The sequence below is a fragment of the Larimichthys crocea genome, chromosome XIX, assembly GCF_000972845.2.
Source record: "Larimichthys crocea isolate SSNF chromosome XIX, L_crocea_2.0, whole genome shotgun sequence".
Lineage (NCBI taxonomy): Eukaryota > Metazoa > Chordata > Actinopteri > Sciaenidae > Larimichthys > Larimichthys crocea.
The window spans coordinates 5,287,469-5,303,079 of NC_040029.1; the positions used below are offsets into that span (position 1 = coordinate 5,287,469).

At 39.9% G+C, this 15,611-nt stretch overlaps 1 protein-coding gene across 7 annotated transcripts in view; it reads left to right on the plus strand.

Moving 5' to 3' along the window:
* The window catches only part of LOC104924097 (interleukin-1 receptor accessory protein-like 1), a 260,076-nt gene that overhangs the window by 138,829 nt on the left and 105,636 nt on the right, over positions 1-15,611 (plus strand). For all 7 annotated transcript variants that reach the window (XM_027291703.1, XM_027291700.1, XM_027291702.1 and 4 more), the window contains 2 exons: positions 1,465-1,651; positions 4,571-4,724. In XM_027291703.1, coding sequence (XP_027147504.1) covers positions 1,465-1,651; positions 4,571-4,724 — 341 coding nt within the window. The remainder of the gene's footprint in view (positions 1-1,464; positions 1,652-4,570; positions 4,725-15,611) is intronic.

Here is a 15,611-nt window from a genome sequence, read left to right on the forward strand (position 1 = left end):
CACTTCGCTGTAAGCGGAGTGTAGGTGGCACTGGCCAGTTCGAAGGCTGAGGGATTGTTTGTCGACATTGTAGCGGAGACCCAGTGTGTGCTGCGATAATCCACGAGGCAGTTAATGCCGCGCAATTATGTAAGGATTTAACATGTTTGTAATTGTTTGTTGGTTCAGCTCAATTTGTGTAACCAGCTTTAGTTAGAAAATTAGCAATGAGATTTTCCTAAACACTGCCAATTTGTTTGGTCTTTTAACTAGGAGGGATTTGCTGCAGTCAGGCCAGAGTACTTGTCAATTGTGACAGTCTTATTAGCCAGTTTGGGCAAAGAAAAGGTGCTCTTATTGAATTCATTGATCATCAAGGACCTTGGCTTTTGTTTCCCTCCTTCAAATAGCACAACTTTCACAGTGAATCAATGTGTTCATTGATTACCATGTTCTGTTAAGAATTACTCAAGCAGTAGATCCAATCTAAAAATCGCTGTCTCATTAATGACCCAAACAGGGTAGCTGTAAATGCTTAGCAGCTGTGTCTCTGCCTCTCCTGTGGCTATGGAGCATCGCTCTCCTGGGCATGAGTAGATCTGATCAGGATCTCCTACAAGGTTCTGCATATACACACGGGAACACTCTATCCTGATTGGTGTAGTACTAACGAGACAACAGGGCAACAAAAAGCCACTAAAGCTGTACAGCCCCATCGATATGAAATGTTTATTCCACCATGGATGAATATTCACCAATATCTGTGAGGCCAGGCAAGCATGTAGTCTCCAAACATTACAAGTAATCTTGCATTTTACGCCCCCTCTCCCTTGCATTGTAAATTCTCTTCTTTATGTGTGTGACCTGAGCAGTTACAGTACATCAATTGTAGCAAGTAATTTTCTGCTAGCTCGAACTGTATCTGCTTAACGCGTGAAAACAAAAGGCTCAATCAATCTTCAAGCGCTGTTGACATTCAGAGCTGTCGCTCCACATTACCGACCCCGTCCCTGCCGCCTATACCCACACGTGGACATCATATACATATATATCATATATACATGCAACTTTTATCTTTCCATTAATAGTTTAGAGAGGTAGGCTCATCATGCGTTACCGATATTCATACCTGAATGCTTGAGAAAACTCGGTAAGAACCTGTAATTGTCCAGATTAATGGTCATACTGCAGATGATGATTCAACATTCAGCACTAAAGGAAAGTATTCACATGAAAGAAGAATGACAAAATGTGAAAATGATTAATTGCTTTACACAGGAAGATTTCTTTCTATCTCCCTCTGCTGCATTCAGTGATTCATGTGGAATCTAATGAATGAGCCTTGTGGAGATTTTGACTCTGAATGTATGTGAAGCCAGAGATGGAGCGCTGGCAGCTTTTCTTTGCTGCATCTGGCAAGACTTCAATACGACGCAAGCTGATTTTGTTTCTCCGACTGATTCATTAACTTTTGTATCTTTGCAGAAACTCCACATACTGCATGAAGGTGTCCATGTCTCTCACGGTGGCAGAGAATGACACAGACCTCTGCTACAACTCCAAAATGAGGTTCTTTGAAAAGGCAGAACTAAGCAAAAGCAAAGACATCACCTGCCAGGGCATTGAGGATTATATCCAGCCGGGAGTGGAGCCTGACATTGTGTGGTACAAGGTAAGATATTCCTGTTTTTATTTTGTGTTTGCACCAATATTTGTCACCGATTTAATTCCTTTTTTTAAATAAAGAGGTGTTAGATGTCGTCTAAACAAAAGGGTTTTGTCAGCCACCTGAAACTCATCAGGCACATTGTTCGAAATGGAGCCTTTCAGTTCAACTTAACAGGAAGTTCTTTTATTTATTTGAAGTGTTGAGGTCAGCTATATTCAGATAAAATTTGCTACAAATACTATCGCCCTCTGAAACTAAAAGCATCAACAAAATAAATATACAACAAAAAAAAAATCTCTTCTATTTCCATGTCCTATGTTTTGGACTTAAAGTTTGTCTTCCCCTCGCAGCGAGCTGTTACGCCCACAGTGTAACTGACCCAGTCAGACCTTCCATGTCCGACAAACCACCTTTGACAGCACTGTTAGGTGAAGCTTGAGGGCCAATTCATCAAAGGTGAAAGTCTGCAGGATTAGGTGGCCACAAAGCTTCTTCGGTTTCCCACTGAATCAAATTAAAATAGCAGATAATGACTGTGGGCTCACACCCTCCAGTTATTGGCTCTCGCTTTGTCAGTGGGGGTTGATTGAATTCTGGGAGGCCTATCTTGGACCGTAGTTTGAAACCAAACCCACGGTGCCCCAGTTTCCTTTGCCTCGGGTATTCTGTGGCCCACAATCTGAAAGGCCTTACTTTAATACTTACCGCCTACATGACAGTACGCTGTAGAAATGTAGAATAGGAGTCAGTCATGAGTTCTTCTGGAAGTGCACTTTGAAGTAGTTTTAATAACGTAACTTTTTATCTTCACTCAATTAGACTGTAAAATGTATCAGCAGTTGTCACCAACAGCCTTCCAAGTATTTGACACTACACATTAAAATACATGTACAATTTATGTTTACCCAGTTGTCACCTACCATCTGTCCTCCCTATCCAAAGTCGTCAAAGTTTTCAATAAAAAAATGTAGCACCCACAAGATTTCTGTAGATCCAAAGGGTGCTTTATTAGTTTTTGGTTGTGGTTAGTTCAATCTTGCGGTTTAACCCCTTTTTACAGTAGCAGTCTCTACATTTATTGCTTAAAGTGCTATTTGCTTTAACATGTTTTTATGTTTCCTGTGAAAACGTTCCGGGGGGGGGGAGCGGTAGCGTAGTGTGTTAAGCGGCCGCCCCGTGTGTGGAGGCTGCAGTCCTCGCTGCAGCTGGCCCCGGTTCGAATCCCGCATCAGACGGCCATTTACTGCGTGTCACTCCCCCTCTCTCTGCCCCCTGCCTCCTGTCTATCTTCAGCTGTCCTATCATTAATGGCATAAAAGGGCAAAAAGATAATCTTTAAAAAAAAAAAACCTTCCTGGGACTGAACACAACCTCCGAAACCAGTGGTGGCCAGTCTGGCAGGAAAAACAGATAATCTCCTCCTGCTATTTCTAAACCCTGACTACAAAATGAAACATTTTAAATTTGGTGTAGAAAATGGAGGGCTGAATATGTATGCACTTCCATGGATTGTGATATATACACACAGATACAAAGTGCTGACAATGCTGAGAGCGAACTCTAAGCTAAACCACACACTACGATTTACTACCCACGTAATGAGAATGAGGAAAGTGCCAATACGGCACACAACAGAGGTTGCGAAAGAGACTGAAAGTATTAGAAACTAGATACTTTTCTCTCCACAAATAGGTCTGACAGCCAGTCAGCTTATGCAAGCTCAACTTCAGACTTCTACGTAGTGTTCCATTTTTTATTTATTTTTTTAAAATTGCACTGCATCACACACACAGGGACAACTTTCACACCTGAGCAGCTCTCAAATCCAAACATATCCTCCAAGATTAAAAAATAGTACATACTACTACTGCACAAATACTTTTAGACTCTCACACGCTCACAGGTTCTCCCTGACTCTGTTCTTTCTGTCCACACAGACATGATTTGTTACATTTTTAACCTGAGCACACATTCACCATAACGTCCTACATTTCAACTTTTAAATAGATGAATCATTTCTAAATATTTGACCCCAGTGATATATAACCTAATGGGATAAGGTTGACACGTGACATGACACTTAAAGAAATATAATAACAATGTGAACTGGACTAAGTTACAATCAAACATCACGATGTACCCCAAATTAGAAAAATGTGATGCCAAAAGACTGAATGTCAGTTAGGTAATCAGATGTTTCCACTCATTCTGGACTGCATGAGTACAACTACACACACTGACACAGTTATATCTCTATATATGCATGAATAAATGAAACTCCAAATGTGTGCTGCTGAAGTAACTTAATGTTTGCATCATATATTGCTTTTTTGGTGCTGTTTCCAAGCAACTGAGTTACTTAAGTCTTTGATATCACATTCCTAAAGTATTGATGGTACCCAACAAATCCTGTCTTTGAAGTAGTTACAAAGAGCTTAGGAAAGACTTTGCATAAACTTAGTTATGAAAAAACAAATATCTGGTGCAACACAGTCCATTACAGTGCAGCAGTCCTCCCTCAGAATAATAAACGCACAACAATTCAATCCCATAAATCACTGTCTTAAACAGTGTTTGTGTCTGTGCAACAGGGGTACACTTGAATAATGTCTGAAAAGAAGCATAATTTAAGAAAGTTTGTATATTGTGATATGAGGTCTCTCTACTATAACTGCATGTCAAAATGCTGCTTCTTTAACGCAGGATGTTGAGTAACAAAGGGCTCTCTATGGATTTAGTCTGTTTTCATTTAGTGTGCTTAAAGATAAGACGAAATATAAAGTGTCTTCTCTGTTGGTAATGATTAGTGTTATGCAAGTAAAAGTGTGTTTCCTGCTGATTTCAAACATTAGTTACACTTGAAGTGACACAGTGTATTTACTTTCTGTATCCCCATGGTCTTTGTCTGTATTTTCAATAAAGGAATGCAAGCCAAAGCAGTGGAGACAAACCATAGAGAGGAGGAGAGACACTCTGTCCATCAAGGAAGTACGGGAAGATGACATTGGGAATTACACCTGCGAATTACAGTTTGGGAACTTTGTGGTACGAAGGACGACTGAGCTGTCCGTCACAGGTAAACTACATTTCTTCAAATCCCTTGATTGCACGTGTCGAAATGTTTAAACACTCACTCCTGCCTCATTTCAAATGCATTTATATTTCATTGCATTTCAGAACAAAAGTATTCCCACAAGAGACCATCCTCATTGTTGCTCAGGCCTTTGTGCACAATGTCTGGGTGATTTTCTTACACTGCGCGCTGGCAAAAGAAATGCGGCTTCGGGTTGTTGTTGTAGAAAAATTAAGCATTTTAAAGCTGATCCCTGCACCTTTTGCCAAAGTGTCGCAGTCAATAGCATCGCTGTCTCTGTGACTTCTAGGCTGCTTTAATTGCTAAGTAGAGGAATTCACACAGAGCCACTTCAGCACTTTTTCTTAAGGCTGTTGAAATATTTAAGCCTGAACCTAAAGTGGGTGACAGATTGCCTGCTGCTGACACTGTCACAGCCAAGGTTCACAGAACAGGCACAGTGGATAGGGAGAACCCAAAATGTACAACTTAATTATACGCACGTCCTTTTCTTTTTCTTTTGTCGTAAGTTACTGGAATTATTTAAATTTCTGTTGACCTTTTGAGTGACGCCAAAATACTTCTTGCGATCAATAAATAGCAACATAATAAAAGCACTATGGCTAAGTTTAAAATGATCCTATATTACGAATCTGCTCCAGTCTAAAATGTTTCTGCCAAAGTGGAGTTCACAAGTAAAAATGTTCCTCCGTTCAGGCTATTTCACAACGACAGCTCCTTCTCTCTGTGACTCATTTGGCCGGGCTCGCATATCCTGTGGTGGCTCACGTCTGCAAAGGATACGAATAAATGCAGGATGACGCAGCCGTGGAAAAAAAACCGAGAGAAGTGAAGAGGTTTTGGGTGGCTAGAGGGGCTGTTACGTTTCAGCGCAGCTGCCGTCGTGCGTCGTAGGCGTGAGGGTCAGACAAAGTGTTTTGCTGTTAACTGCTACCTGATTACACTTTATAGTCCCTTTTAAAGACACAAAGACAGACTCCTGCGAAGGCCGGGCTAAGTCATAAATCATTTTCTCACCAGCCTCAAAATGTCATCCTGGGGGAGTAGTCCTAATCTCTCTATCTACTTTGGAGACATTAAGCATCTCAAAACAGGTGGCAAAAGATGATTGATGATTGGCAACGGCAGCAGAAGCGACATTAATGATTTTTTTTTTTTTTAGAAAGAAAGAAATATACTCTTCTACCTGGGTCTATGTCCTGGGTCGTCTCCCACACCCGACCAGCCTGTAGGTGTGAATGCATTTTGCAATGCTCTTTTTAGCGTTTTCATAGACCAGCAACTTGTCAAGGATTTACCCTGCCTCTCACCTAATGCATGCTGGGATAGGCTCCATCCCTCACAACCCCCTTAGCTGTAGAGACTCTTGTCAGTATGTGTGACAGAAAAAAAAAAAGTTTTTGTTGCTGTTTGCAGTATTCACTCCTATAATTTACTGCGGTTTGGTTGAGTAAATAACACTTAAATATATAAAACAAAGTAGCAGTACATGGTTACATAGTGGTACAGTAGTTTATTGGTATACTTAGATATACCTTTTAGGATGCAGAGATGCAAATGAATAATTTCACCCAAAATTGACTTTGTAAGTTACAAGATACAATATTGCCTCGAGGTAACAAAGTGTAACACAAGTTCTCATTGTTCTTTCTGAACTTGGAGTTCTTTTTATCTTTGGAGAGCAATGCCAGTGTTCACTCTGCTTTTGGCTTGGTTGCTTTACTTTTTCTTTTAGGCAGAACTGCTTCCCTCTGAGTTTTAGATTTATTTATTTATTTATTTTAGAGTTTTTTTCCGATTGAAGAAGTTTTCACTTTTTGTACGTGGTGTTTTTTTTTTTTTTCTTTTGTGCAGTCACGGTGGCTGTACTGATCATGCTAACTACCCAGCCCGTTTGATCTCATCCTATTTCTGTCTGCTGCTGCTGCCTCAGTACACATGAAACACATCACACCCTGTTAGGAAGTAGACTTCATTCTTGGAAAGAACTCCTGCACACCGTGTTTAGACCAGTAAATGTTGAAGCTTTCATGAACTGGGCTCAGTCAGTTTTTAGTCCTGAACACCTCGAACTTCCACATGCTTGTCAACAACAATTAATGAGGCAGGACTCGTGTCAGTCCAAGTCATTTCCAGTTCCCCCCTAAAAACACAGATTTTTCTAGATCCACTGATTTCATATGGATAAGTCTCCTCCACTAGTTGTAATGCTCATTATTTGTGTGTGCAAGTGACTCAAGTTCATCTAATTTTCACAATTAATCATGATAACAAGCATTCTAGGGTTGAATTGTTCAGGAAATTGTCGGCCATTTATCCCTATTATATACCCATCGAGGCCAGTGAGAAGAAGCACACAATAGAAAAAGAGGAACAACACAGCAACACAATAGACCTAAGAAAAAAAAACAAAAAACAATTGGTCTGCTAACTAAGACAGAAAAGGGAAGTTTTCCAAAGTGAGCCATTACCTAGAGTCTGTTATATGTGTTGCATTAATTGGCCTTTTGTCAGAACTTGTAGAAAACTTGTAAGGATTTGGGAAAAGGTTTGTGTTTATGCTGTATGGGACATTTGGGACATTTGCCAAGCCTTGACAATATGTGATTTTTATGTGCTGTTTGCTAAGTGCATACAGTAAGCAGCTATGGAGCAGACAGCAATGTTAAAAGTAGGGCTAATATTGTTATTCACTTTCTTATAATGTATAGTTTGTATGTGATATAGATATGTGATAGATATTTTCTGTCCTGGACATCTGTGTTTGTCCAACAAGCATTCTCTGTATCGGATGTCCTCGTTGATGAAGAGGCAGTAGTTAAATGGTTTATTAAACTCTGTTATAGTCATTCTTGTTATGATGTGACGCCACATCTGCCTGATAACAACCTGCAGCACTGCTGGTAATTACCTAGAACTTGCATTTATTATCGCCACCTAAGCAGTGCAGAAGTTTAGTTTCAGGAATGTGTCCCCAAAGAAGGTGGAAGATTTAATTTGGAATAAGTATACATGAACCTTTATGTAATATGATCATCAGCCTCCCACAGATAGTTTCCAATTCACCATCAAAACCCTTGTCACTTGTTTCTTGATCAACAGCCTACGGGCCCTCTCACAGCGGTGCTATGGGACAAAAGGTCAGATTCCATTTGATTATAATGAGCTCCCTTGCTGCGTAATTGGAAGTGACATTCATTTTTAAATGAAATTTGGGGTTTTATGACTTCTTTGTGAAGTGCACCGTTTGATCTCTTAGATTAAACACCACAGAACAAAGGAGCAGTGATGAAATGGATATACAGGGTAGGTAGCAACTTTGGTGTGTAAAATAGACTGCCAGTGGAGCTAATGAGCTGGGACTGAGGCTGTTAACCTGCTTTTCTTATTCTGAACCGGTACAAAATGAGGAGGATGGGAAAGGCATGCAGCATGAGTATGTAGATAACCAAAAAAAGCCTGAGAGGTCAAAAACAATCATGGCAACATCTCTCTGCATGAAACTCCTTAAGCCGACTGATACATTTACCTGATATTTTTCATTTTGAACATTCTGAATAGACACTAGACTTTAGTAGCTTTGTGGCTTAAAGTAATACTGGTTGCAAAACTCGTCTTTCAGTCTAGCGCATTCAAAACCAATTTCTCAAGTGAACAATGGCTTCTCACGGGATAGCACCATTCTATTTCAGCGTCTTTCTTACCGCTGAGTATGATTACACAGTGATTCGACTGGTTGGAAATGAAAGGAACTATTTTTCTTCCTGAGCTCAACTGCTGCTCTTGAATGATGGGAACCTTTGCCTTGATATGTGTTCTCTGTTGCGCATTCGTAAGCTAGAGGCTATTTTCTCCAAATGTAGACGATAAAGAACAACAGAGCAGCGCAATACAAGTTTAAAACATGCATTTTAAGTAGAGAACAAGACTCTTCAGGGAACATAAATAGTTAAGACAAACCCAGAAATTAATTGTTTGTTAAATGCAAACACAAAGAAGTTACCATTGCTTTAAAGATGCTTCACTGTGTTTAGTCTTCACGATGAATTGGGGTCAGAAAAATGAAGAATGAAGGTGTTTTCAACATGACTGAACAAGATCATGGCCATTTTATTAGGTGTAAGTGCAGATCCCCTTCAGGTGTAAATACAATCTGTATGGCCAATTCTTCTTGGAAACCAATCTGTCCAACATGTCATGGTGGTCACCTAACTCTGCCTCTTCATGCTATCTCTAGTTTCCAATCAAAAGCCTGCCAACGACCTGTTCCTTGGAAAAGATAAAATAAAGATTAACAAGCACTATCACATTGGGTGTCTCTCAAGGGACCATACAACAGTAGCTGAGCCTAGTACCAGTGCTGGAAAGCTTCTCTGCGAGCACTGCAAACGAGAATACAAGAGCATGTATTAATACATATGCAAAAGCCCAGTTGTCATTGTCCAGATAATGCATGCAGATACATTGCTTAGAGCAGGCAACCATGACCGGACTTACCAACAAACACAGTAGTGCTGAGTAAGGAAAGTTTCCATCAGTCCCTTTAGTATGAACATCAGAGGCCTTAGGGCACCAATACTCAACTCAAGGGCTTTGGCTGACCATTTTCTAACCCTTTTTTTTCTACATATGATTAAATTTTCAATAAGGTCTGTTGGCTGTTACTTGGAAAGTGGCATATTAGCCTTTGAGCAATGGTGTGCAGAAGTGGTGACACTTGATTAATGTGGAAATTTCTCACACACCTGACCTGCACAGAGCGGCGACTTGATATAAACCTCTTGATAAAGAGGTATCTCAAATTTGGCAATGAAAACAGGCAATTCAACGAATAAGACTAGATTTGCCTTTATTCTGCCACCTCATACCTACAGTAATCTACTGAATTAAACTGACCAAATGACAATTACTGTGATTGATTATTCATTTAACTGTTATTAATGTTTGTTTATAATGTTGGCTCCTGTCTCTCTCTGGGTGAAGCGAGTTAAGTATCCCTGCCTGAGATTAAACTTTTGTTTCTTCTTTTCAATATTAGACTCATTGTTTTTTAAATCCTGACCTGGCACATCTTGAATGTCATTCCCTATAATATATGCAATCCTGTCACCATGATGAATGCTGTTAAAGCTGAAACATATTGATTTTTTTTTATACTTCACTCTAGTCTATTGTTCTCCGGGAGCGGCTAAATGATTTTAGTTTTGCTGAGTAAAAATAAATGTGGCATTTGTTTTGGTGGTGGCAGTGAGAGGACCACAGACAGCTTGTGGCACAAGAAAACCAACAGTGGAGTTTAGATAACTTCCAGTATTAAATCATGCACAGGATGAACTCATTACAAATTTAGGTAAACACTAAAATGTTAATGGGCCCTCTATGTCCTTGTTAATCCTAATAAAATGTTAACCTCTCCAGCTCAGTCGGACACTACCACCTCTTACACCTCGATGCTGCAAAATGTCCTGCCAGCACCATTTGATGGCCATAACCAATTTTCTGTCACATCTCTGAGTTGATTCATTAGCATATGAAGGAGGTCTGAATATAATTGCTCCTTTAATTGATGGAAGATAATTAATCTGGCCAAGGTGCTGCTGTAAGGGAGAGAAGATGCACTGAGTGGATTCAGACAGTAATCCTTTCTTTTCTTGTGAATGTTATACAGCGTGTAATCAGCAGGTGTTTGATGAGGTTTAATAATTTGCGCATTTTCTTTTTTTAAAAATTTCATTACATTGTATATTTTGTCAGTTTATTAGAGAACATACTTATCCATAAAAAATGAAGCCTGTCATTATTCTGTAAGTCTGATTTGAATTCATCATCTCCTGCTGGGGCCGACTTCAAGACTGAGAGTTATCCGTTACGGCGCGGCATGGGTAAATTAAGCTCTTCTTTTTGTGTTGTGCTGTAGCCATTAAATGCAAATTGGTAAAAGTCGACTGCAGGAACTGCACAAATATATACTGTAGCCTTAGCATGGCATTATGATCCCTGCACTCTGTGTTTGTCGTTCTTGGCCCAGGCTTATTTTTTTTAATTCTCAAGATGATACATAGAATAGCATGATGGGAAAATGAGGAGGAGGGAAGTATCCGATGACACAATATGTCTGTGTGTAAGAGTGCATGCCTGCCAGACTATAAAGCTCACACTGTACTTACTATAGCATATTGAATGGGCAGAACCACATTAACAGTGTGGGTGATGGAGCTGTTATAATTACTTGGCTTTTTGCAGTAGTGTTTTCATTATTACGTTTGCTAAGTAATAGCCCAAAAATAAATGTCTCCCGTGACAAAGACGACAGTATTTGCCCTTGGCTACGCGACTGAATTTCAAATGAACCAGGAACAGTTAGTCAGAAGGAAAGGAAATTTAAAAAAGTAACTGTAAGAAAATAAATAATAATATGTTTAGGGACAGCAGAACAACCTATAAACACGTATTATCACATTTTAGGTTGAACAAATCACTTCCACCAACTCCTGAAAGAAACATCTGGCTGCTAAATATTCCACTAGGTTCACCAGCTAGTTGCTCAGTTGCTGTTTGGTGCTGAGCAGGTAGCGTTGAATCGGCTTTTAGAGCTTTTTATATGGAAATAGCTGCATGCTGGGTTTAGACAGTGCTGATGAGAATGTTAACTAAAAAAGGTAAAGTTGCAGGCCATGAAACCAAAAGAATTTGTGCAATTTGCTCTACTTATTCAGGTTTTTGGTTTATTTATTTAGTTGTGAATGCAGAACGTATAATATATATTATTGTTGCACTTAATACATAATACATGACATAATACAGACCCCTTTCACAAAACACAATGCTACTGATTAGCCTTTTAAAAAGGGACAGACTCAAAGGAAAAAGCAACGAGTTTCCATCCCAAGAAGGAAGATGTGCTCTCGTATAAAATGCACTTCACGCACGAGTGAAGAGCTCTTAAAGCATAGCAGATAACTATTTTTATTTTGTTTATTTTTCATCAATTTGAATGATTTTTTTCATATGCCCTGATGCTTATTTTCTTCACTGAAGGGGTCTCCGGAGAATACGAGGACATCATGCACATTTAAAACTGCCAAAGGGGGGAAAAATTATGCTAAAATAAACAGCAGGAATAATGCAAAACAAAAACACCAAATATAAAACGTCGGGGTCTTTTTGTTATCGTGCCGCTCGTATTTTAAGATTTATGATCCCATCTTTTTTTTTTATCATCGTCTTTTTCTTTCATTCCATTTGTCACGTCCCAGCTCTGCCTTGCCCCAGTCAAAACCAAATATCAATCAGAGGTGAAAGGCAGAACCTCAGGCTCAGTCAATAACGGGCAGTCTCAAGCTGCGCTTTCACAGTGGCTTTATTCCCCCTTCTTCTTCTGCTGCCACCAACTAAATTGTATAGTTAACTATGGCACCAAATTAAATACCTTGTTGAAAAAGGACAAGATCATGATAACTGCATTCAGAAATCAATATTACATATTGTAACCTGAGGTCTATCTTACTGTTCTTGGGTGAAAAAAAAGTGGTGGATATAAGCGGTCAAGTGAGCAAAAGAAGACAATGTAGTGAGAATAGGGATGAAAGTCATCAGCTTTTAGCCCTGAACCAGAGAGAGACTGAAAAAATGTCCTTAATTCTGCCTCAAGGACATTTATTGTTTCTGTTCAATGTATGCAGTGGATGTTTTTTCCAAGCTGTTTCTTCCTGGGGCTTTTTCCTTTTAATAAAACGCCCTTGACCTCCGCTGAGACAGAGAGAATTTTAGCAGAGGACTCTCACGTGTTTCAGAAAAGTCTTATAGTTTGCTGAGACCAGCTCAGAACAACTTGCCCTGAGTGGTGGCGAGTTATCTTTGAAACAGTTTTGTATTTTTCTCAGCTGCAATACGTCACTCGCTGTGCTCCAGTGAAGGTTTCCCACCACTGACACGTCAGAATTTAATTTGGGTTTATGACATAATTGGGTCTCATTTATGGCGCACAATGAGCACTTTTCACTGCTGCACTGATGAGGCAGGTGTATTTTTAGATAAAAGATTTTCTTGTGCAGCTTTAATTTGCAGAAGGTGCATCAACCGGAGAAATCTTTAACAAAACCGCTCTGGAGGTGAGCAATGAAACGCTTGCTGAATTATAAAAGAAAGAATCGTTTCTTAGATGATATGTCATATCATAATATCGACAGCTTCTGGTGTGTGACTGCAAAATGTCAAAAAGTCATGGGGGTGGCAGCAGATAATTCTGACTTAATTAGTAATAGTAGTTATTAGAAAATGTGCCGTTTCACCTAGGAGACAGGAAGTGTGTACCATATCATATCATTGGTGGAGACTGTAATGTGTTATCTTCAGTTATAGAAAATCTTTTTAGGCTCGCAGTTTTTCTCTCAGGTAACTGACACAACAGGAGCAGGTACACACAACCTTCACATTCAAGAGACACACTGGACTGTGCTTATGGGTTATCGGGTCAAAATGCACTGACTGACTTATTGTCATTAAAAAATGCTCAGACAGAAAACATACTGGGACTCTAAGCTGTCATATAAGAAATGACAAAATAAACGATCACATAATGAAAACAGCTACGGTTGCTAAATTCCCTCTGCTGGCAGCAAACAGTCGCTTAATACATTAAAAGAAAACGTGCAGCTGACTCAACAGTCACAACACTTCGCCTCTGATGGATGAGCTTTGATCAGCCAACCAGAACATGGAGTCAAATTGGATCATTTCTGCATTACATATATTTATACAATTGCAGTTATTTATCATTTTGTATGTAGACAAATCTCGATAGATTCACTTCTTGGGCAAATGTTGTTATTTAAAGTAATACCAGTTATTTTTCTGTCAATTCAAATTGACAGTTTGTTGTAGTTCGGAAACTTTACACTTGAACTACAAATGCAGCCATTTTGGCTGTTCTCAAATATAATTAAATAAAACCAGCATAAATATAGGAGTCTGACATCTCCTATAAGTGTGTATATTTTATCCTGACACTCCAAAAGTCCAAATGTATTTAAAAATGTATTTAAAAAAACAAGAGATGTAATCATTTCTAAAAATTTCAAACAATATGTCAACAGGCATTCAAACCTCATTTAAAAAGTAAAAAAAAAACAAGCTTCTAATGTGAATCTGACATGATGAAATATCATGTTCACTACAGCCAAGTATGAACGGTCAGAGTGGCTGCTCATTCTAGTAGTTACAGATTTCTGGTAGTTCTAGTGTTAAATTTATGAACCATATTCCCATTGTCGCAGGTTGATTTAAATAAGAATCCCTCCACTCTGCACTTTTGCTCTACTCTGTAGATTTTCCACATGTTACAATTCCCCGCAGACAGCGCTGTAGTTCTCCCTCTGTGTCCAGCTGTTTGCCACAACTCCCATGTTTTCCGCGGTGCCCCTATCCCCCCTGTGATTTGGCAGGCTGTTTGTTATGCGTTCCCCTGCCATCGCTACCCAACCCCGGCAAGTCAACTCAACCCTGCGCTCTGATCAATCCAGCAGCAGCGTGTGTACACTGGAGTGCACACTCAGCATCCCGGTGGGTTTCCACCTGCTGGCGCCATCAAAGGAGCAGCACACAGGAGATGTGATTGCAGAGCTTACAGCAGGGGAGGAAGTGGGCGAAGCAGGAGCGAAAATATCTGAGCGTGAAGCATGTGCAGAGCACTGTGTTCTCAGACTGGAGTGGTTACTTAGTTACTGCATATCAGTACAGGCTGTAATTGTGCAGAGATGCATGTGTATAACACTGCAGTTATACCTGAAAAGGAGGTTTAAAATGTTTGGTTGTGAATCCCTAAGATAAAAAATGGATACAAGCTTATCTCGTTCCATCTGTCTCCCTCTATATCCTGTGGTCATTTCCAGTATTTGTGTGATATTGTTTGCTCTTGTGAAACAGTGACAGGTAATTGGCAACGTTTTCCTGGATGCCTGGTTTTTTCTGTTTGTTTTCTTTGGCTCAGCCCGGCAGATCTGAGCCCCATGAACAAACCGCCGAGGAACGGCTCCAGGAATTAGTTTGACTTGGCCAGCTTTCCACAAGGTGAGATGACTTTGATCAGTGTCCCCTTGTTTGATGAGCTGGCACTTTCTGGGCACAAATGCTGTTTTAAGCAAACAAAGAACTATCTCCCTTGGCATTTTGTCACAAGATTTAGGACACAGGGCTAGCAAGGGTGAACAGGAGGATTTAATGCATGTTTAGTGCTAAGTGTCTGGACACTTAGGGCTGTGTAGATGTACGAATCATTGCCACAGATGGGAAAAGAAAGTATTGTTATTGCAGAAAGTGTTACTGTTTCTTTGACATGCATGTTGCATGTTGCACAGTGAAGCTGGAGTTCCATGCACATGTTAGTATTTGGTTGTTTGGTCATTTACAGTAAGCGCAGAGTAATTGACTGAGAACACACTGTTATTTCCTGCACTCACAGTTCCCGCAATAGTGGCATCATTATTGCGTGTGCTGCAGAAGCAGCCCGAGCTAACTGGATGCCATCTTTCGTATCAGATGACACATTATGCAACCCAGTATCCCTCGAAAATTCTGTTCACATAGGGCGATTCTACAGTACACGATTTACATCCAATGGCAGGGTTCGCTTGCAGTGTAGAAAGCAGTGTGCAATTTTATGTAATGAGGCAGGAAGTATACTGAGTGTCATGCCATACAGAAAGAAGTGGTAATAGCCAGGATGTGCACATCAACGTCGGCTGTGAATGTTGACAGGTGCAGGTGTTTTGAGGTATGTTGTATTGTGTTGTGTTTGATGCCTTTTTTTTTTTTTAAACATGTCTTTATTGGTTTTTGAGTTACAACATCTCGAACATCCCAAACAATTGG